The sequence below is a fragment of the Diplotaxodon limnothrissa genome, linkage group LG5 (assembly GCF_057381915.1).
Source record: "Diplotaxodon limnothrissa isolate DT_005_m linkage group LG5, D_limnothrissa_male_GT1.1, whole genome shotgun sequence".
NCBI lineage: Eukaryota > Metazoa > Chordata > Actinopteri > Cichliformes > Cichlidae > Diplotaxodon > Diplotaxodon limnothrissa.
In genome coordinates, this window is record NC_140600.1 from 10,748,842 (window position 1) to 10,772,156 (window position 23,315).

Consider the following 23,315-nt stretch of genomic DNA (forward strand, 5'->3'; position numbering starts at 1 on the left):
GTAACCAATGCATTTCTGTTTCCATACAGAACTGAGATCCACTGGTACCGCTCATCACTTCGCCTACCTCATCAACACATCTGACTATCGGATCCTTCGTATGGATGAGGACCATGATCGAATGTATGTTGGGAGCAAGGACCACATCCTGTCCCTGGACCTCCATGACATCAACAAGAACCCACGTATTGTAAGACCTTTCCCATGCTTTTCTCCCTTTGGGCCTTAAAATGGGCTGTTACCGTGGGATAAAGCCAGCACCTTTACTGCAGTTTTACCCAAAGTGAAATGTTCCCCACTCTTGCCCCAGCAGCAGACATTTCGGTTTGCTCACATCAAGTTTTTGTTGGACTACTCTTCTTTTTTTTTTGTTTCTGGTGCAGCTCATTAAAACCCTGTAACTGGTCTATGACAATCCCAACAGGACTTATATTAGCCTTGGTGGATATCCCTTTTAAAATTTTAATCCAAATATGCAATAAATGCCAGTGATGTATAACGTTTTGGGCTGGAGCTATAAAATGTCCCGCGTTCCCACTCTTGCAGATCCACTGGCCAGTGCCTGAACAAAGAAGAATGGAGTGCCTCGTGAGTGGGAAAGATGCCAATGTAAGTATGCGTGTTGAAAATGCACATACCAAGAGCAGGATTGCCCGAGTAAAGTTGTTTCCTTAAACTTGATAGCTTGAAAAAATAAAATATATCTTTTTTTTTTTTAAATAAATTGCATTTAAAATATATAATTCCCTCATCTGTTCACATCAGTTTTAATGTGATGAACCTGTTAAATGGAATTACCTGCGGAGTTGGACCTGGCCCAGTAAAATTCTGGTTCCCTCGTGTCTAGCCAATGAGACAGGAATGGAGCAGAGAAGCCCAGAATCCTTCTTTGTGCCAGCTTGAGTTCGGGAACCAAGCACTGCTGGCTGATAGTTTGATATATTGCCCAAATACAAATAGAAGCACATTATTACTGGCAGATTTTTAAGTTTTAATAAGAATCAGTGAGCATTCAGTAAATCAGCAGGAGGTCTGGCAGTAAAGATTAACTATGAACTGCTATTTAATTTCCTTCAATGTCTGTGTTTCCAGGAGGAGTGTGCAAACTTCATTCGTCTAATTGAGCCATGGAACCGGACTCACCTGTACGTCTGTGGGACAGGAGCTTACAATCCGGTCTGCACCTTTGTCAACCGCGGACGCAAACCTCAGGTTAGAATTACAAAGGAATGTAGAGGCCGAGAAGTTGATCTTAGCAGCATTAAAAACTTCCTCCATCTACATCATGAATGATATGGTTTGCCTTACTCTCCATCCGCCCTACACTAAGCTCCCTTTATGATGATTTTGCTCCATCATTAAGCTTGCTTGTGGTACCCTGTGTCCCCATATGGCGAAGCAGCCAGCACACCAGCCTCACCAGCACACAGCTGTTGTCCCCAGTGTGCCGTTAGAGCTACTCTGTTTAGTCTCAATCTTTAATGGGACCTCTTGAATTTCGTAAACCTAGCCAGTCCGCTTACGCTGCCGTACTCCTCTTTAACACCTCACTTTCCTTTAAATATCACACTCGCTCCCTAATTGTGACCAGGGGACTTTTATAAAAGGCAATAAATAAAAAGTAAATTTCCCATTTGACTTTCCCTTGTGATCACAGAGAAATCGCAACAGCGAGCACAGCTTGCTCGAGCCCCTTGCTGCATACAGCTTGTTACTAATGAAGGGCTTCCACCCAGTCACTCACCTATCCTTCCACCCCTTCATGCATCCATCCAGGCCACCCGCCAGCCTCTACCATGTGAGATGCTGGGTAATTGCAAGTGGGAGCTCCCATTATGGGGTGCAAGTGGAATGTTCCAGTTCTAGTGGATTAATGAGAGGGCTGTTATTTTCTCTGTCACACTGACAGGTCCAAATCATACACCCCTGAGCACCTTTCTCAGCTGGTCTGTGGAGTTAACCACAACTGTAAAAACAAGAGGGGGTAAACTCTGCACGGACGCATGTACACACACATATCCTGACACACATACTGTAGGAACACTTGTCATTCTTAATTCAGATGGATTTCTATCAATAGATTTTACCATCGCAAGAAACATTCCTAAGATGCGCTTAAAGACTCGTAGCTAAATGTTTTGCAGTGCCAGCAGATTTTAGGGGTGTGTATGTGGCATACTGTGACAGCCTTTACTGACAAAACCACAGAATAGAGGACTGTTATTGTTGCCTTTTCCACCATCTGGTCCAATAAAGAAACCCGCATTCCCTGCACAGTCTTGCGTCCATTTTTCTTTATCCTTTCCCTACGCGCTTGTATTATATTGATCTCAGAAGTTCAGGGTTTAGGGAGTTTCTCATGTCTCATGTCTGGAGGTCAAAACAGGCTCAAGCAATCTGCAGCAAGGTCATGAAAGGCCTTGATCCCTCCTCATCAGTAGTGTAACGCCGAGAATGTATTGCTTTTTCCTGTTTTAGACGTCCATGTATCTGCAGATGGCCCAAGCCAGAGGAAGGGCTAACCGTGCAGCTGAACCCAGTGCGGTGCACGAGACACTCGGACTCAAGGTGCGATGCGGGCCCTGTCTGCACGAACCGATCACCAGCAGCATGCTCCCCTTTTTTGTGTCTGTGCCCATTTTGTCGATACCATCTTTAACCTGGCCATCGTTTGTTCATCTCTGTAATATTTTCCATGCACTGTTTTTCAGTCCCTGCACGATCTCGACATTTTTAGTGTAATTTGAAAATGCATTTCATTTCACGTCGCTTCGTTTTCTCCTTGTTTCATTCACATTTCCTTTGTTGTCTGAGCACCCTGTCTTATTAGCCTTTGTCCTTTTGGTGCTTTGCCTCTGTGTTAAATGCCACATTTTGCATGAGAGCTGGCTAATCAACTGGAAATGGCTGATCCGGCTGTAAAAAAAACAAAAGATACACGGCCCACGTTTAATTAAACAGGCTTTTGCTGCTGTTCAATGCATGACACGGTCATTTCTATTTAGCATTTAGCTGGAGCTGTAAAGAGCAGATTTCCGAATCATTCTTCTTCATCATATCAGACATTCGAGGGTGTCACACCCAGCAGTTCTTCACCCCAAAGAGCCCTCCGCCTTCTGTAGGAATGTTATTCAGGCTCTCCCACAGAGGCGACAGGACTAGTCAGCATCTGACCCACTCCCACAGCAGGCTCTGTTAGCTTAGAGCAAACACCAGCCATCTGTAGCCAACTAGCTATGGAGCTGAGGAAATAAAAGAGTCACATACTTCAACATGTCTTCTCTGTTTGAGCTCTCCAAGCACTTTAAAAAGCAGAGAGGGACTTTTGAAGGACAACAGGGCTTTATGTGAAGTGGGACACTTTGAAAGTGTTTCAACTGTTTTCTTTTTCAGGCCGATTCTTTTTCTACACGTGTTTCAACCTTTTCTCAAGGGTCACATTTTATAGCAGGGTTGTAAAAACACATTCAGGGCACAGTTTCCCTCCGGTACACATAAATGTTTGTGACCGTTTTTGGGTTTTTCTCCAGAATGGCTTTGAGTAAGCTGCCATCTACTTATCGGCGCAAGTGGTGATTTTAATCAAAGATGATGTAAAGGGTTGCGTGTATGATCTAGTGAAGGGAGTTTGGCACAGTGCTCCTAAATAAGTGCTGACGGACACCGACACAGATGTCTTCATCTCGGCCTGCTGGGAGTAAAAAAATAGGGATTGGATGTGCTCTGGTTTTTGCGGCGGAGCTACAGGACATGTCATTGCGTGCCACTGTTTCATTTTCCCCACTATCATACGCAAATTCCTGCTAATCACCTTTCAGTGCTTGCGTGCTGGGATGCCATGAGCAGTGAGCATCAGTCATCCAGCCTCCATCGCAGACTTGTTTTCACTTTGCTGGATTGCAGGTGTCACGAGTCGACCTGCACACCCATAGGCACAGAGAAGCTGAGAGATATTTGGCATGCAGCTTTATTATGCCGAGAGAAGCAGCACCGCAGCACATTGTTTTTTACAGTGGAGTGGCATGGAGATGGATTAGAAATCCATCGCTTTTCCTGCATGTGTTTTTTCTGTATGAACACACACTCATTATTTTGATACTTCATCCCCCATCAGGACCTATAGGTCCCGCAGGAGTCAGAGGCAGCGCATATGCTGCCTCATTTTCCCTACACAAGGGAATCACAGTGACAAGATGGAGAGTGTTGAATTTATTGCCATCTCTGTATGATTTTTTTTTTCCATTTCAGGAAGAAATCTTCCATTTGGAACCGGGCAAAGTAGAATCTGGGAAAGGAAAGTGCTCCTATGACCCGAAGCTCAACAGCGTGTCAGCTTTGATCAGTAAGTATCATCTGGGTTTGGTCACATGGGATTGCAGGCACAGGCACGGTCCAGCACAGTTTCTTCTAGCAACAGCAGTGTCATCTCATATGGATTCTTCATCTTTTCTTCCATTTCTCCTTATATGATCTTCAATGGGCTTATGTTTGGCATACTTTGTAAAGAGCTTTTTATTGTTAGCCAGTGATAACCACAAGGTCAGGTCAAGTGTCCTTGTCACTTTGCCTTTTTCCCACAGTTTAGCTAGAATCACTAGGAATTTTTCCTTCTTAGGACTGCAATGGGCTCAGTAATATGTGACTATTAATATTTATATCCTCCACTGAGGAATTAGTGGCTTCAAATCTAAATACGTCTGACATGCAAAAATAAAAAAATAAATAGTTATTGTATTACCATTTGAAAAACTAAAACTTTGACTTAATTTGGCAGTGTGCTGATATGTGGGATCAATGCCTCAAACAAAGTCAGTGAAGCAAAATATTAACAAAACGATTGTGTGCTCTCGCTTTTTTCACGTTTCAGCCGTTAGATGATTTTCAATTTTCAGTGAGATTAGGTTTGGATGAAATGTCTTATCATCTGTTGTTTCACTCATGAAGCCAGTGTCCTCTGTGCCACTGCCCAAGGTCATTTAGTCAGGTCCAGGCCGCACAGTTGCCACCAGTGAAAGGCGATCTTCTCTCTGTGGGTCAAGGCGGCGGGTGTAAATCACTGGCACTGTTTTCCCGCATTAGCGCAGTGCCAGATGACCAGTATGGAACCAGTACTGTCATCCAAGATGGATTTACCTCCCACATCCACCAGTTAGCGTCATGTAAGGGACACTGTTGTTAGTGTTGATAAGGATTAAGAACCCTGTACCACAAAAATAGATTCACCATTGACCGCTGACTGCTCGATGCGCCACCGCATTAGGTATCCTATCATCCGTGGACATTTTAATGATATATCATCAATCTCCCTATAGTACTGCCGGGGACCATGACATTGAGTATAATGGTGGTACAACAGTGTTTCCTGTTCCTACTGTCTCCATTCTCCATCTCTGAGAGCCCTGAGAGGCACACCTGCTCTCCAGTGGGGCCCACACAACAGCTGGAAGACCAACACCTTTCCTCCCTGTGGCTTAACAAAGCTGTTTTTATACATTTGTCAGTCTGCACACACGGGAGTGCTCATATCTCATGTCTTAATGAAGTGCATTTGATGGCTGTTTCAGGAAGTTTGAAGTTTGTATTGATAGGAGCACACAGTTAATACCCTGAAATAAGAGAAAATATGAATGAATTTAATGTTTTAAAAATAAGAAATTTTTATAGTGGATCTGACCACCATTGATACAGTTGCATTTATGACAGTGTCGATTGTTGTTTGTGTTCAGCGGATCAGCAAAGTGTTTGTTAATTTGCAGCTGAAAAAATCCCCAAGAAACGAACTATATACTCCTATTTTAGTAATGTTTGCTAAAAGCTGTAGAGCACATCAATTTTAGAGAATTAAAAAGACATTTGTAGTGGGCTGAGGTCTGACTACCACACAAGAGGCCCAAAAGTATGTAAATGAGAATTTTGTTGAACGCTTGAGTATCTTTATCTCCTTCGTGTCATAAGATAATTTTCTTTGTCTTAATCCTTTAAACAAGCACTTTGTACTGGTACAAGAATACAAGCTACTTATAGTGTTTTAAAGCAGTACAGCCCCAAAATGCTGACATATTATTAGGAGACAATGAGAACAGTGGAGGCTTACCTTGTTTATCAGCCATTTAAATGTCAGTTGCTTACGTCTCAAGTTGCAACCACGTCCTGACCACTCGCATGTGCAGATGATGACTTTGTTATGCTTAGCTTCTGTGTTGTGAAACTGAAGAGCGTCATGATTTTTCTAAATATACTTTTTGAAATAAAAGCTGGTGGTTCGTGCCAAGGGTGGTGCTGGAATAATGTCAGAGTCGAGGAATCTCACGAAACTCAAGTGTTTTCTCTCTTTCTCAGATGGAGAACTGTACGCTGGGGTCTATGTTGACTTTATGGGAACAGACTCTGCCATTTTCCGTACTTTGGGGACAAAGACTGCCATGCGAACAGATCAGTACAACTCCAGATGGCTGAACGGTAACAGTCCTATTTAGCCTATAAATGATACACAAGACTGATCGCGGCCTTTTGTGCACAGCTCCTTATCGTGCTATCCAAACAAGCTTATAAAATATAGCTAAAATGTAAGGATTGCTGTTTTCTGAAGATGTTTAGAAAGCCTCAGCAAGTGATAAACAGGAAAGGCTGAAAGTTTAGAAAAGATCTCAAACCAGATGTTTTCCCCAGATCACTGTCCACATAAACATCTCACCACTTCTTCTCCCCACAGACCCCACTTTTGTCCACATACACCTCATCCCGGATAGTGCCGAGAGAAATGATGACAAGCTGTATTTCTTCTTCCGAGAGAAGTCCTCTGAGATGGGCCAGACTCCTGTGACCCAGTCCCGTATCGGACGTATCTGCCTGGTGTGTATACACTGAGGAGCATTTTTCCACTGAGGTGTGATCCTGATGAAAAGAGAAACTGCAGCGTGATTAATAAAAGTCTGGAGTCTCCCAGTGAGAAGCACCCACTGTCTTTAAATGTGTATGGGCTAAGGACTTGTATTTACCTCTTGTTAACTTGCTGGACTCCACATGTGTCTTTAACCTTCATGCTAACAATGGATCCCTCTGTATGTCAGATTGCCCTCTGACCTCTGATCACAGGATCTCCCTCTGCACTGATATTGTCACTAGTAGTCCTAAAACACAGGATCACAAGGCCTGCACACTGTGTCATCTTACTGAGCTGGTTGTATTTACACATTAAACGTTCCTGTCTTACAAGTTTGCGTGCACGTGTGAGCCTAACAGCAGGAATATGAGAACGGTTCGGAGTACAAAACGTGCGCCTCAGTTCAAGGTTCAAGGTTCTTTATTTGTCACATGCATAGTTATACAAGTATAACACACAGTGAAATGTAGCCTGACACGCTCCTCGACATGTGCAAAAAAATTGGGGGGGGTGTAGAGGAAAAACATTATACATATATATATGTAGTATATACATTGGGTGAATGTGCAGCAGTAGCAGCAAGCAGGTGAATTCTGTACATTAATATGAATAGACATCTGTTGTTCACTGTTGTATTTATTTGGGGTCAGGTGCTGACCCGACAGACAAACACTCATCCCCCTCTCGGTGGGCTATGGAGACCCCGGCCTGTCACTCTTACTTCGCCACACATCTGGATGCTCTTTGCATTTCTTCGCACCGTGCATACCACCAAAACTACACTTGGTTCATTTATGGTAGTATGAAAACATTTCAACTTCCCAAATGGGAAAGCATAAAGAGAGTGAAGGTTGGCCACCCTTAAAAAATTACTATAAAAAAGACAATTTCTTACAAAGTGTGACACATTCTCGAAATATCTTGGTATGGATTCTGGCTTCACTCCATCGCAGATGGGAGAGCCTAAATAGGAGGAAACTGTGTTTACCTAACCCCATCAGCACCCCCCCTTAGCTTCCTGTCTTTGCAAATCAGAGACACGTATGTGTGGGTGGCTCCACCTGGGCTTTTTTTTATTTTTAAATCAGGAGGGGGTGGGGTGAGGGCTAATGAGGATGCAACTGATGGAGAAACTGTATTTTTGTGTCCACCCCCACCCTTCCCAAAAAATAGAACGACGACGGAGGTCACTGCTGTCTGGTCAACAAGTGGAGCACCTTCCTGAAGGCCAGGCTCATCTGCTCTGTGCCCGGGGCCGACGGCATGGAGACACACTTTGACGAGCTCAGTGAGTACAAAGGACTGTAAACCCGCATCATGCTGTGTTTCTTTCCACTGTTTTTTGTTGATGTGGAAATGAGTAGGTTACATGGTGGGGGTGGGGTGATGTTTTATAGACTTCCTTGTCAATCAGATGTGCTGCAAGCTCCGCAATGCCTTCTCTGTGGGCGGTGGTGCTCACTGCTTATTTTTCAGTTTACATCCTACACATTTGGGGCTGCTAACTCACAGTTATTTTTTATTAGCAATTAGTCTGCAGATTAGCATCTCTATCAGCAGTGTAGCTGTGTGAATCAGAAAAACACATTTAAAAAAGTTACAAAAAAACATATTTGGATCACCTTCCTAAATCTCACGTAAGTCTTTTGGCACTTTTCAAGTAATATGAGGGAAGTCATTAACTCATGATTGAAATAGTTAGTGCACCTGATGTATTAAATCAAGTTGTAATTGTTGTAATCGGTCTAATTACACACTGTAAAAATTAAATGTGTGTGTTTGAATGTAGTCGTTTTGACACTGAAATTCCACTTTTTCAACAAAAAAAAAAAGAAAAAAGTCAGCATTACTTACGCATCCTCCCACAACTTTAGTTACACCCGACGTTTTGACAGAAGCCATGCTTCTTCTTTGTGCAGTTAATCATTCTGACAGTGGGTATTGAATGGCAAAGGAAAAAATGGCGTGACTGGATTTATTTGAGACGTGCTCATTTTCATTTTCTGTCATGTACAATCGCAACTGAAATAGTGAGTAGACAATAGTTCTCTGCAGGGTTTGGTTCTATTGCAGCACCTGCCAAGAGTGCAAACACACCCACACACATCAGTCTTTGAACCATATGGTAGGCCCATTCACCGTATTGTAAATGGACTGACACCCATAACCCCGCCACTGTAGTTGTCATTTACTTTCGAGATTTTTTTTTAAAACAAAAGTAAGTGTATGTGTCTGTGTGCATGTGTGTGTGTGAGTGAGGAGACGGCGGCCTGATGGTGGACGAATGGGGTCACCGAGCAGGAATGTCTGTGACTGTGAGACTATTAGACTGTCTGAGGGAAACTCGTCCTCTGTCTGTCACCACTGGTTGGAAATGGAGACAAAGACTGATAGGGGGATTTTCTGTGTGCCCGCTGTTGCTTTTGAACTAATTTTAAGAAAGAACAGTGCTATGCCATGCTAGTTTTTTTTTCTCTTCATTGCAGTCCTTGCTTTTATCATCACCTGACTGCAGTTAAAAACAAACAAACACCTATTTGTTTTTACTGTTGACATTTATTTTATACCTCTGAACGATTTGGAAAGTGACACTTGAAAACCCGGTGGCCTTTTTGTGTTGTGCAGCCTCTTCCCCACAAATCACAAGTAGGAATGAGCTGCCTTTGCAGTTACAAACAAGGCTTCTGTCTCTACCTAGTTCAGTCGGTGTTGAAACAGACACTGTGCATTGTAGAGCGGTTCTGTGAGCCGGGGAGCTGTCAGTGTTTGGCGCCGATGATGAATCTTTTGGATATTTCTTGAATAAGGCTGTAAATGTTTAATGGAACAGGCTTGTTGAATGAACAAGGACGGGCATGCCAGAGTAGCCCAGAGAGAAGGAACGGCTACACAAAGCAAGCATCCCTGCCAAGGACTCCTAGAGGAGACAATAAATGGGACACAATTTTTTCATGCAAATGGCATCACATTTACTGTCTAGTTTGAATGTTTGAAAAGCTCTTTAGCTGGAGAGTTAGTCTTTGCAGACAAAAGCGGCAATTTTAGGATGTTAAGAGGGCCTTAAACTACTGAGCACAATGGAGATCATTGGGAAATACAACAAAATGTTCTCTTCCTAAAAGTTAGATGAGAACATTTGTGCAACTCTCATGAATGAATATGACATCCCCTTCTATAACAGGCATCTTCTATAATCGTGAAAAATAAATAATTAAAAAAACAACAGGGAAAGTAACTAGCCTGCCCAAATATCCACTTACTAGAACCACTAAATACTAAACCCATCCATTTTCTTCAGTTTTCATGGGTCATGTAGACCCTGGACACCTCTCATCTGTTGCAGGGCTAACACAGAGGGACACCTATTGACGCTCACATTCACACCTACAGCCAACAGTTAAGGTTTGAGCTGTTAGAGGAAGCTGGAGTACCAGGAGATAACTCCTGCAGGCACAGGGAGAACATGTAGTTTCCATTCAGAAAGGCCCAGCACCTTTTATTGTAGAGCTCGGAACATAAATCTAAGAATCTCAAGTAAATGAAACTCTGCCGCACAGCTCTTTTAGTTAGATGACTTCTCTACAGATCCAGTTGCAGTTATGTAATAAACTCAGATGAAAGACTCCTACAAACATCTGCAAGAAAGAAGAAAACCCCCCCCACAGTTCATTCAGTCCCTGTTAACATTTTGTCAGATCCAGATTTTATTTATGACTGCTGGACTGTATTATTAATGTCTTCCAGACATGTTTCTGACTACAACATAAACATCTAAACAATGTCTTTTTTGTGCAGTGTGTTGTTTATTTACCTATGTTGAGGCTACCTCTTGTGTGACATGAAAACTTTGGAAAAGTCTTTTTCCAAAGTTTACACAAACATCCACTATCATGTCGAATAAAAGCAGTACTGTAACTGCGCATCTGAAAATGGTTTCAAGCTGGGACACGTTCTCAGTTCAGCTAGATATCCTTGAGTGAGGAGACTCTTAACCCTGCCATTCTCTAAGAGTCTTTAAAATATGAATGTATAACTTATTATTACCCCGCGTAAGTACCGTTCCATTTACTGAGGAGTTTTTCAAACATCCAGAGCAGCTGTTGTCTTTGATGTAGAACGTTTTGGCAAATCACGTCTGAGACCTTGGGAGTTTTTGCAGTTGGAACATGTAACATTTTCTTTGCTCTGTCTTTCAGTTTTTACCTAAATGACCCACAATGATCTAAAATAGTGTTAACCATTATAAAGCTTCTATGTTTTATACAGGCAATGCTTTAAAATGCATTTCTTATCAATAGGTAGGGAGAAGAAAAGCCAGAGAGCAAGAGGAAACGAGTGAAGGAGTGAGATATGCTAGAGAAGAATAGTAATTGTTCACTCAAACAGAAAACCTTTTCTTTTATTTTGTTTCTTTTTTAAATAAAATTGGATGCGTGATGGCTGAGATATTATTGCCAAATGAAAATAAAAAGAGCTGGTTGTGGTATGTGGATCCTTTCCTAGTTGTTATTAACATGCTACATTCCCTGGAGCAAACTCATCCCTGTCCTGTCAGACTAGCTTTTATTGGAACTCACGTAGCTTTTCTCCCCTGAAGCCTTGATCTGTTTTTAGCGACTGTATAACTCTACTGTATGTTGGCCTCGGTGCTGTCTTGTCTACATGTGCACGCACTTGCATCTCGTTGCGTGAAAGTAAAACAGCACCAGCTGGGTGTCACGACAAGGATCATCTGCTGTGTGACACCCGTGACGGCCCATCGTGCTGTGAACGCGCTAAAGCCGTGACCGTTCCCTGCTCTGCCTCTGGCAGCTGTGGAAGATGGCGTGGCGATGTGGGTGTGTGGATGGGTGTGAAACTGGTAGCCACTCAAAAAGAAGGGCAAAGTGCCCGCTATCTTTGAGCTGTATCCTTTTCCTCCTGAGATGAGTTCACAGCTGCACGCAGTCCCCAGAGGAAGACTGTACAGCCTCGCTAATGTGGACAAGCCCAAAACCCTGCAGTTCAGATTCAAAGATAGCTTATCTCACCCATGTATCATTCTATCTACATAACAGTCTGACAGCTAATTTCTCATGCTGGTCTATATGGAACCGAGAGTGCATAAATCTTGACTGGTATAGCTTCTTCTATAGTTCACCCTTATTCTCCCACGTTGCAAGCTCTAACAGCCACATTTGAAGATTTTTCCTAGTCGTTTTCAGCTAGGTTGGGAGTGCATTCTCTTTTTCAAACTGAAGGCCATTTCCTATTGTAGACTGAATATGCCTCCTGGGACTGTTATTTAGGCCAGGTACTAAAGAGCAGAGAGACTCATCACTAATCATGCATTTACTTCCTATTTGTTGCTGTCAGAGGATTGGAGGTGAGCATCTATGATTTAAATACCTCTAAAACTGGCCTGAACGCATACTGTATGATGCAGTTCTCCTTTGGGAGAGAAGAGATATTTCCTTTCTCTAAAATTGGAAAACGTGAGCTATGGATGCTGGAAAAGGATAGAAAACCGTGTATAAATTTTACTGGGAAATCTCTCGGGGTTTAGCAATCCTCCAGTCTAGACTGGAAGCCCCAAACGTAATTTCATTGTTCTTGACAATGACAATAAATAAATAAATACTAAATACTAAAAATAGATATCCAGACTGTTTGCTTTCACAGCTCGACTTTAAATGCCTGTTTGGGGCTTGGATTGCTTCATATGGGATGATTAGGTGATAGGTTATAATATTGTGGTTGCTAAAGTTCTTTGAAGCTGTAAAAAGCTCCCGCAGTTTTGTAAATACTACAGTAGATTCATTTCCTGTGTGTCATTTTATTTGATTACGTAAAGGCTGGATGTGTAAATGCATGCAATATAAGGCACCGGCACAGATTTTCCAGGTTTATGCAATAAACAAATAACACATCATGTGCACTACTAACATGGATTTTATAGATGTCTTAATATCAACTATTATAGCCATGCTCAAGACCTAAAAATGCAGTTGTGTATTTTTTTTTAACACAAGCTGGTTGGTTTCAAATCCTGTAGCATGTACTGTTTCCTTGAAAGTTCATCTTTTTTGGGCATCGGTTCTTCCGGGGAGGCATCGCCTCCCCACTAGCTGAGAGTGACTGGACTCACTGAAACAACTGTAAATATTAGTGAAGAAGAGTGCTTGCGCTTTGCACTGACCTGACTTCTCTCTTTTTCCATCACAGGAGATGTTTACATACGACCAACACAGGATATAAAAAATCCTGTCATATATGGAGTCTTCTCTGTCTCTGGGTTAGTGCACCACACCAGATCCTGAGCAGGCTCTGTTCCTGCTTCTTTTTTAAGTTACCCTTTTTTTTTTGTCTTTGGCTCACTTTGTGTTTCCTCCACAGCTCTGTGTTCAAAGGCTCGGCAGTTTGTGTGTACTCTATGGCTGACATCCGGATGGTCTTCAATGGCCCCTTTGCCCACAAGGAGGGACCTAATTACCAGTGGGTGGCCTACACCGGGAAGATACCCTACCCTCGACCTGGCACGGTGAGCTTCACCTCTCGCTGACCCTGGACATAAATCCCATTGCAAGCTGGCATAACAGGGCCTTCTATCTAACTTAAGAAACAGCTCGAGTTAGATGCAAGCATCAGCATAAGCAAACTTAAAATATTACTGCAGGACAGGCTCTTCACCAGGCATTTTTTTATTTATTCACATCAATTTTTTCGGCTTGTGGTACTCATGCAGAGAATGTTATTGTTTCCCTTCCAGTGCCCCGGAGGTACGTTCACCCCCAACATGAAGTCCACTAAGGACTATCCAGATGAAGTGATTAACTTTATGAGGAATCACCCTGCCATGCACAACGCAGTGTACCCAGTGCACAAGCGCCCCCTGGTGGTTCGGACCAACGTGGACTATGAGTTCACCACTATTACAGTGGACCAGGTGGCAGCTGCAGACGGCAACTATGAAGTGCTCTTCTTAGGAACTGGTGAGTGCTTTTCTAAAAGTGCAATAACTTTATGTGTTAGAAATGATCCGTGGAGCCAGTTCTCCATTTGTGGGTCATTTGTAACGAATGTGTATAAATGAAGTCAGTCTGAACCCGCGACCCCTTTGATTAGAGTCGGGGAATGGTGACTGACAGTGTCAGTGGGACACTGAATAATGGAGAGCAGAATGCCCCAGCCCCCTGGAAATAAATCTCATGTAAGTGGAGGGCTTGGCTCCCCTGCAATCATTTATCATTAGGAGAAAAGCATTCTTCCCCTTTTGTGCTGGAGTGGAACTTTAACCAATCAAAGGGCTTTTACCTCGCTGTCTTCTCATGGAGTAAACAACAGGAGATTTGTACCTGGAGGGCGGGGGTGGATCAGCAGCGGGGGGGGGAGTAAAGCGGAGAAACAGAAAAGTAGGGAGGAAGGAGGAGTACAGTGAGCATACGCATCACCTTAATCTTGCCCACTGGTGTCAGAGAGATTTGTCTGTGAGCCTTTAATAAGGCCCCTGTGTGACAGCCGCCACAGCTCAGTATGCTGCCTTTACATGTCGTGTGTGATGCCTCCTTACCGGTTTCTTTGTGCGTCTGTGCATTATGAGGAAGAGACTAATGGGCCTGCGTGTGACGGCAGCCACTTTGGAGGAATGTGTGTCCTTTCAGCCGCTGTCAGAGGCAGCCTTTCAGTCCTGCACCGGGGCTAGAGCAGAAGTCATAATAAATCTCAGGTGTCCCCTCTCACAGGAACTCTTTGTAGAACATCTCACGGCATCCAAATGAATAGGTCAAGGCAAGAATGACGGGAAAGGTTTGTCATGGCGGCAGCAGTCAGTGTTCCAAGGAGAACAGAGCTTCGTGTCACTGAGGGAACCAAAGAGAGCCGTGTGACAGAAACACAGAGTACAGTGCGGCCTGTTGATATGAGGATTATCTCCTGTTAAAGGTTGCTGAGAAAATAAAATGGAAATCCAAGGGCCCGTTGACAAGCGGCGGGGGTGTGAGGATGTCGGTGTGTAACTGACGTGTGTGTGTTGTGGTCCACAGACAAGGGAACGGTACAGAAAGTCATTGTGCTGCCTAGAGATGACCTTCAGACAGAGGAGCTGGTCCTGGAGGAAGTCGAGGTGTTCAAGGTCAGCTTTGATTGCTCTCTCTCTCTCTGTCACCCTCCTTTTTATTTCTGTTTTGCTATGTGTGTCTGTTGTGCTTAAACTGACTGTAACACACTGTGCTCCCCATTCTCATTTTCTACATCAAGGTCCCCACTCCTATAACTACAATGAAGATCTCGTCCAAAAGGGTAAGCCTGTCTGCACTAACTGATTTACCTAACCTTTGCTCACACAGGAGAAAAGGAACCCGCCCTCCAAAGAAATTAATGATGTGATTCGAAAAAGGTCACAAGCTACATGCCTACAGCTGTATTCCCGTTATTTTTTTCCCCTTCCCTCATAATTCATAGAAAAGTCTGGGAGACAATGAAGAAAGAAAAGATGGAAAAGACATTAAAAGCTCCGTATTTTCTTTCAAAATGATTCAGATACTTGGCCTCTTCTGCACGTTATGACACGAGTCTGCAGATGGAGTTAGGGTTACACAAAGCCTGCCAGACTGATGAATGTCAACAGCTGATCATAAAATTATGATGGCAACCTGATAGAGATGAGCTCAGTGTTGCCCCCGATGATCCAGGGACTGCTGCTGTTTTAGGATGGATGCTCATCACATCCAGCTGGGTTTAGGTCTTTATGTGAAAGAAAATAAACGCTGTCACACAAATTATTCTTATGCTTTAATGTTGGAATTTCAGCAGCATTTACATTGAAGTGTAGTTTTCTAAATATAGAGCACTTTTTAAAAAACATACCTGATGTGTGTGATTTGCAGTTCTCCTATAAAAGTCTAAATACCTCTCTCGCCCTCTTTCTTTCAACAGCAACAGCTGTATGTGTCATCTGCAGTAGGGCTGACCCAGTTGGCTCTGCATCGCTGTGACATGTACGGCGAGGCCTGCGCTGACTGCTGTCTGGCCAGAGATCCTTACTGCGCCTGGGATGGCAAGTCCTGCTCCCGTTACTCCGCCTCACAGAAAAGGTAAGCACCAACAGCGCTGTTAGCATGAGCTACGCTAACTTCATAACTAACTGACTGACCTAACGTGCGTGTTGAGTGGCGCTCAGTTGAGATTGCCTGGATGGCTGAATGGCTGTTTCAGTGGCATTCCTAATCAGTTGTGTTCATGTCCCGGTCTTTGTGGCTGATGACACTAATAAATCATCTTCTTTTAACAAGTAAAAACACACAACACAGATGTTAAAGATGTTAACATGACGATAGTTTGTGATAATTTCAATGTGCATTGAGTACGTTACTGCATTTCTGTATTGTCAAACAGCTTTGAATGGCTTGCAGTTGCTTTATGATGTTTTTCTCTCCTTATTTGGCAATACTGGTCTGACCCATTTAGACGTAGCCGGAGGCAGGATGTCAAGTACGGGAACCCCATCCGCCAGTGCAGAGGCTTCAATTCCAAGGGTAAGACATGTGTTCCTGTGCCTCCTGGGTTGCTGTTACCTTATTAATAAATTTAGACAGTTGACATTTTGACTCATTTTTGCTGCTAACTGTATAACTGTATCCCGGCACCTGTTAAAGTAATTACAAAGGCAGGATTTTTTTTTTTTTTCTAATTTGCCCCAACTGAGATTTTGGTTCCACGGAGCTCATGGTAATGAGTGTTTTGGTTGCCATGGAAATCTCTCTCTGTGCCCTGCAGCCAGTAAGAACACTTTGGAGATGGTGCAGTACGGGGTGGAGGGGAGCAGTACCTTCCTGGAGTGTCAGGCCCGCTCTCCACACGCTCTCATCAAATGGCACGTGCAGAGGGATAACAGTGACCGCAGGAAAGAAGTGAGCGGCCTAACAGTGTGTTTCTCAATTTTTCTTGTTATACAAGCAGATTATATTACAGGGTAGCTCACTCAAATACATAATTATCCATTTTTAATGTCACATAGACTTCCTGAATCACTGAATTTGCTTGGATTTCCCTTCATTGGTAACACATGAGCAGTTCCACAGATTTCCTTTTCGATATGCTCACCACAATGTTTAATTTCTTCACTATGTTGCTGTGGAGAAGAGGAGAGATTTATGTGCAGTGTGACACATTTGAAAAATAACTCTAGTCTAATTTCCTCTTGATTATCTGTTAACGTGATTAAGTGTTTTGGGCTGTGATTGAACGATGCCTGATTTCTTGCACAGGCCTCCAGCTGTCCTGAGGCACGGAGGGAAGGACACATAAAGGGGAGCTGTGAAAAAAAGCTCTCTGTTGTGATATACAACCCTCAGGATCTAGTTAAAGTTTTATTGTGAAGCTATGTAATGTTGCTGCCTCTCTTTTATTGACTATTCTGTTGGATGGTATCTGTTCCCAAAAGCAGAGCAGTCTTTGCTGCTGGTGAGCAAAAAAAAAGAAAAGAAAAAAAGCTCCCCTCATCCAATCAGATTTCTATATGTAGATATACATACAGATGTAGTTACAGTTCATTCACAATTTTTGATGGCTCTGTTTTCTTTTTACCTCATGACCAGAATTAATGGTGAAGACACCTGATGTAAAAATACAAACAGTGAAGCTCAGATCAAATGCTGGAACAAATAAATAGAATCAGCTTCACACATTCAGCCTGAAGTGCAAAAGGGAGAAATGCAATTAATAACGCAATTAAATCAATAAGATATCATGTCTGTTGTACATGATAGACTCAGCATATCATAATGGATCGTTTCCACCTGTTACATTTTAAAGGATAAGACCTGTTTCTATTAATATTTGATAAAAGCTTATATTTAGTTATGCTGAGAGTATCAAATTCTATACTTATTAGTCCCAGGAAGATGAGTTTGCTGTTATTATGTGACACTATAACATGCTTTCAAATTTAAGCGTCTTCATTTCTGCTGATTATGTTAAAACCTAAAACAAACACATTAATAGCACTACCTCCAGCAGTCGCAGAGGTTTGGAGCAATAGGTGGAGATCAAATTGTTCGATATACTGATATGAACATACCTACTGTCTCCCATTGGTTTGTTGACTGCTGTTTTGAAGCCTTTCTAATTTTGGCCTCTGTGATTATTGTTATCAGCTAAGGCTAGCAGGCTTTATTAGAAAACTTAGTGTATTGATTTTGCTAAGTAACAGGCAAACATAAAACAAGAGTTTTGCCCTCCAAAGCCAGCGCATAGACTTATTTTTTTTAATTGTAAGAAAAATTGTTTCAAAGGACACCAACACCACAAATACACTCAAAAGATCTGGTTTAGTGACTTGAAGTAACCGAGGTGAAGCCTGGCAGACAGTTAACAGCCTAGTCTGCACCTGTAACTGAAAAGACCCAGATGATGCAAAACTTTGAATTTTCAAAGAATTTTAATTTCATTCATTTAAAAAATTTTTTTTAAAGCTAAGGTCTAAAGGTGACTCACTTTTGTAGACAACCTCAAGTGGCCACTAGAGGAACTGCATGTTTGGCACTTGGCCATTTCGCTACTCCTACAAATTAGACAATTATACATGTAAGTAACACAATGGAAAAAAAAATTAAACTACAGTTATTAATGAAACAAAAGAATGATGACTACAAATGACACAATCTAGATGATGTTGGTTACATCTACTTAAACATGCTACATAAACAAAACCTCATTAAGATATATGTAGCACTATTTTTGTGACTCAAGTAAATACACATGTATCTTTGCACAGGTTATTGCACTACTTTTGCTAATGGACTGTAACCCTTCCTTTGCAGATGCGCTCAGACGGTCGGATTTTGAAGACAGAACAAGGTCTGCTCGTGCGATCTCTGCAGCCCTCTGACTCTGGCTTGTACCAATGCACGGCCACAGAAAAGAATTTCAAACACACGCTGATCAAGCTGCAGTTGGTGGTGTTGTCAAGCCGGGCTGTCAACAGTGCACTGGTGGAGGGCGGTGCAGGTTTGATGGCATCTTCTTTCCACTCCGGCAGCACACAGTGGACCCCCAGCGCAGGCCAGTACAAGGACCTGCTGACCATCCTGAGCCAGCCAGAGATGAGCCTGATTAATCAGTACTGCCAGGACTACTGGCAGTTTGGAGACCCGCTGCTGGGCCCCCTTAAGGCCAAAGACCTGAAAGAGCTCAAGGAGCAGAAGAAGCCCCGCAACCGCCGACATCACAGGGACGGGGAGGAGGAAAGGGAGCAGCAGGGAGTAGAGACATGAGGAGCCCGACTTTGTGTCTGAAGCACCCCCCTCAAACCCACCCCCAAACACAACCCTCCCCCACCCCATGAAAACTGGGAGCGACTCAATGAAAGTAGCAGCGTGAAAAAAAAAATATCCACAAACCGGAAAAAAAAGCTGAGAAACTGACAAAAAAAGAGGCTTACGAGTAAACCCCACTACACCCAATACATCCATTCAAACAGTAAGATATATGATACACAGTATTTATTGTAGGTTGTATATAGTATCATTCTGTGGATTTCTTTGTACTTACAGAAAAAAACATGCTCTTTGTGTATAGGTACCTTTGGGGCAAATATTGTTATTATTGATATTGTTAATTTTATTGTTGCTGTTACTGTCATTACAAAACTCATCTGCCAGCATCGTATGACTTTGGCAACTCTTTGAAACGTGTTATGAGGCTCTTGAGCTGTTAGGGTAGAGCTACAGCTCTGAGTAACGGGGAATTGAGCTACCTGACGGGAGGTGATGGGATCTCTGTTGTTTTTTTGTTTTTTTCGCTTGCTTTGACTAAGTACCGGGAGTTTTGTATATGCGGACACTGCAGGAACACCTGTGATGCACGCAGACAGAGACTTCATATTGCAAGGGGACCACTGACTTATGGTCCCGGTCATTGTGGAGAAACAGTATTTTCTCCATAGGAACCCAGACTTACAGAAGACTACTCGAATATTATCAAAGTTGTAACTGGGTCATTTTACAGGAATCTTGTGCTTGCCCTTTGTTTTTGTTTTGTTTTTTTCTTCTATTTTCTTCTTCCTTGGAGGACGGATTGTAAAATATCTGCAGCACCACTGCTACACGCCAGCAGAGACACTGATCATGCTGAAAATGATTTCCATTTGTTTAGCAGTGATAATAATCTTACTGTACTCTACTCTCAGTAACCTGCAGTTTCTTCTGGCTATGAATCCAAGTTTTTTTTTAAAAGTAAACAAAGCAAAAATCAGATCAGTTATGTTGCAAGTCTATTAATAAAAATACTTTTTCTTCCCGATGCAAACCTCCTTTGAACTGAGACCGAGGTGCAATACGGGGTTGAGGATTTTGCACATTGGGCATTATTCTTTTACATTTCAGGGGACATTGGCTGGGGCCATATGCAACAAGCACACTCGGGCACGGCACAATTGTGGAAGAAACAATTGCAGTGCATTTAGGGGAAAGTGCCCGGATCAGGCAGCAGTTGTTAGCAGTTCTTGGCACACAAGACATCTTTTTTTTTTCTCTTTGACATTCATGTGTGGAAAAAAAAGTAATAGCCCGTATACACAACAGAGCATTGTAACAATGTTGTGACACTAACCAAAATATTGAATATTGGGAAGCTGGCTTTCATTGTGTGCATGAACCTGTATTTGTACTGTAATTCTGAGATAATACGATAGTGTGTGGTTGTTTTGGATTTTTTCTTCTGTTTTATTTTCATCTCTGTGGGTGTACAGTGCAGTCTGACCAACTTAACTACAGCAAAATGGGGAAAATAAATGCTTTAAAGATGCCGTCATTTCAGATATTCCCTGTAAAAAGCACGATACATCTTTTTATTGACATTGTTATAGATCTTGTCAAAGTGTAAAGTAAAATTATGTTGCTCATAAGTTTGGATAGGATATATGTGTGAGAGTCATTTAAGTGGGAATAGAAAGCAAGCATCATATTAATTACACAGAGCCTCTATTAGACAGTTCTGGTGAAAACGTTAATACAGCACATCTACAGGAAGTAAAACTATTGGAGTCTCCTCTGTAAAAAAAAAAAATTAATTCCCAAAAAATCAGAACAAGTTTAAAATATATTATTTTCATGTTACTTTAACATTAAGGGGCTTCCAGTATATCTTCTTTTTAGGCAGTGTGAAAGTCAGTGTGGATGCCTCGGGGAAGATGCATCTATAATTCATACATGGGTATCTGTATCTGCTCCTTAATTTGGGATCTGTCTGTATTCCCAGGAATCAATCAAAGCTCCTGATCATCTTGTTTAAATGAGAGGAGACGAAATATGAAAAAAATGCAAAGAAAGGTTGTACCATTTTTGTTGAGTATTTCTGTTTTTTTAAAAGTGTCTTTAGTTTTTGAGTGTTTTGTTTGTTTTGTATGTTTTTTTTCTTTCTGCATCATCCAGACTTTATGAAAAAAAAATTAAGCAAAAAAAAAAACAGAAAAAGAAAATGCACAAAGGTGATGTTATTGTAATGACTCGTGTAAATTACTCTTATCCTCCCTTTCCATTGTTGTTGCTGACTAATAAATTAAAGCTCTATATTTTATAAGAATGGAATGCTCCCCCCCTTCATTGTGATTCGCTTGATGCTGAATGTTTTCCATGCTCTGCCTAGAACCCTCTGGATCCTTGGAATAAAGTTGTACCTGTAAAAGAGATATGTATGCACATTTCTATAAAATGTACGCAATTCGTTTGAGTTTGCAATGAAGTACATTTGTCCTCTGTTTATATCTGTGCATCTGTACCTCAGGGCCTAATAAGTATGGATTATACAAGTTCCTAATCCGCATCGGTTAATATGTCCAGGCTCGATCAGTACTTAAAGGCTAGACAGTCAACAACACTGCAAGCGCCTTAAGGGGTTGATAATCAATGCTTATTTCCTGAGAAAGACAGACACTCCAAAACAAGGTTATTAAAGTTAGGAAAAATAAAAATATAATCTATTTTGGGGAAAGAGGAAAATCAGAAATAGCTTTAGTTAAAGGCTTTGGTCACATCTGTGAGCACAACCTACCTGAGGAGGCTTTGGTGAAATTGTTTATTGAGACTTGAGGAAGCCTGCATGACTCTGAGTCAACTGCCTTTACAAAGTGTGTCTATTTGTATTGTAACATGGCTTCTGAACTTCTTAAATCTGCCACTAACAAATACCCCCCATATTACAAGTAAAAAGACTGAAACTAGTACGGAAACCAACCAGTAAACTAAAATTAGAATTTTCAAACAATAATATCTGAACTTAAATGAGAAAACCCACCAATTTGCTTGTTTAAAATAGCGCATTTGACGCGTCACTGTAGAAAAAAGCAGATGTGTGAACAGTTTAATGATGGCTGCTTTCTATTTAGCCGATTCAGCGGCTCATTATGATACTGCTCTGAGTTAAGAAGCTTAAATAGAGCTGGACAAAAATACCTGCTTTGATAAAGGCTTAGTCCAACTTTATTCAAGAAGGTTGCAGAGACCGAGTGGGTCTGGGTCTCTCTCTTTAGAGCTGTAGTCCTCAATGGATCAATACAAAAGTATGAAGCAAAAGTAAACTGAACTAATATGAAATCTGAAGAGAAAACAGACAAAAATTTACAGATGTCATCATACTTTTTCTTCTAAACAACAGCTTGGATCTTGCTTCATGTCTAAAATTGTGGAAAGTGGAGGATGGAGAGAAAACGTTTTGGGTGAAGGAAGGCATGGCAGAAAAACTATGAGAGCTAAGAGCTAACTTCTCTCATTTCAAAACATGAACTTGTTCAGGACATAGTGCAGTTTGCTATAAAAACTGATCTAAGAATGTATATTGCAATCCTTTTTATTTTTTATTAACTACTTTCTATTTAATAAATAAGTTGCAGCAAGATTTCACCTTATACAGCGAGCTCATCGTGTAATGATAAGTTCATGTTTGAGTCAGCTGTGTTTTCAGCAGTGTCGGGCAAGTTACTTTGAAAAAATAATTAATTATAGTTACTAGTTACTTCTTTAAAAAAGTAACTGACTTAGTAACTGAGTTACAAGATTCTAAAAGTAATTAATTACTTGAAAAGTAACTAATGCGTTACTTAAAAAAAAAACCCTCTGTGGTCCAGGGTATAATTGGCCATTTTTAACTACTTTTGATTTTACCTTTGAAAACGATTTACTTTGCCTTGTTTCATCCTTTTCAGCACAACCTCGCGTGTCTGAATTTACAGTTATGTTTTCATTTTGACATACTGTAATAAAACAATTGATCTAAAAAACATAAAATCCGAGTAGAAAAAGTTATATTTTTTACTGTAACAACCACAAACATGTTTAATGAATCATAACTTTAAATGCAAATATAAATTGACAATTTTAAAATTATATGCACAAATTTTACAAACAACATCACAAGCCTGATACCTGCAGGTCTGACAGCAGCAGGTGCATCACTCCTG

The 23,315-nt window shown here is 41.7% G+C and overlaps 1 protein-coding gene across 1 annotated transcript in view; it reads left to right on the forward strand.

Annotated features, from left to right (window-relative positions):
* Positions 1–19,345, forward strand: part of sema3fb (sema domain, immunoglobulin domain (Ig), short basic domain, secreted, (semaphorin) 3Fb) — a 57,139-nt gene extending 37,794 nt beyond the window's left edge. Inside the window, exons 3-19 of the mRNA XM_085353014.1 lie at positions 30–190; positions 547–609; positions 1,093–1,212; positions 2,479–2,568; positions 4,249–4,342; positions 6,340–6,459; positions 6,713–6,852; positions 8,057–8,171; positions 13,088–13,157; positions 13,259–13,403; positions 13,632–13,854; positions 14,905–14,993; positions 15,119–15,160; positions 15,797–15,954; positions 16,328–16,395; positions 16,637–16,770; positions 18,682–19,345. Of these exons, the coding sequence (XP_085209140.1) occupies positions 30–190; positions 547–609; positions 1,093–1,212; positions 2,479–2,568; positions 4,249–4,342; positions 6,340–6,459; positions 6,713–6,852; positions 8,057–8,171; positions 13,088–13,157; positions 13,259–13,403; positions 13,632–13,854; positions 14,905–14,993; positions 15,119–15,160; positions 15,797–15,954; positions 16,328–16,395; positions 16,637–16,770; positions 18,682–19,134 (2,285 nt within the window). The 3' untranslated portion in view covers positions 19,135–19,345. The remainder of the gene's footprint in view (positions 1–29; positions 191–546; positions 610–1,092; positions 1,213–2,478; positions 2,569–4,248; positions 4,343–6,339; positions 6,460–6,712; positions 6,853–8,056; positions 8,172–13,087; positions 13,158–13,258; positions 13,404–13,631; positions 13,855–14,904; positions 14,994–15,118; positions 15,161–15,796; positions 15,955–16,327; positions 16,396–16,636; positions 16,771–18,681) is intronic.
* Positions 19,346–23,315: the final 3,970 nt, after the last annotated feature.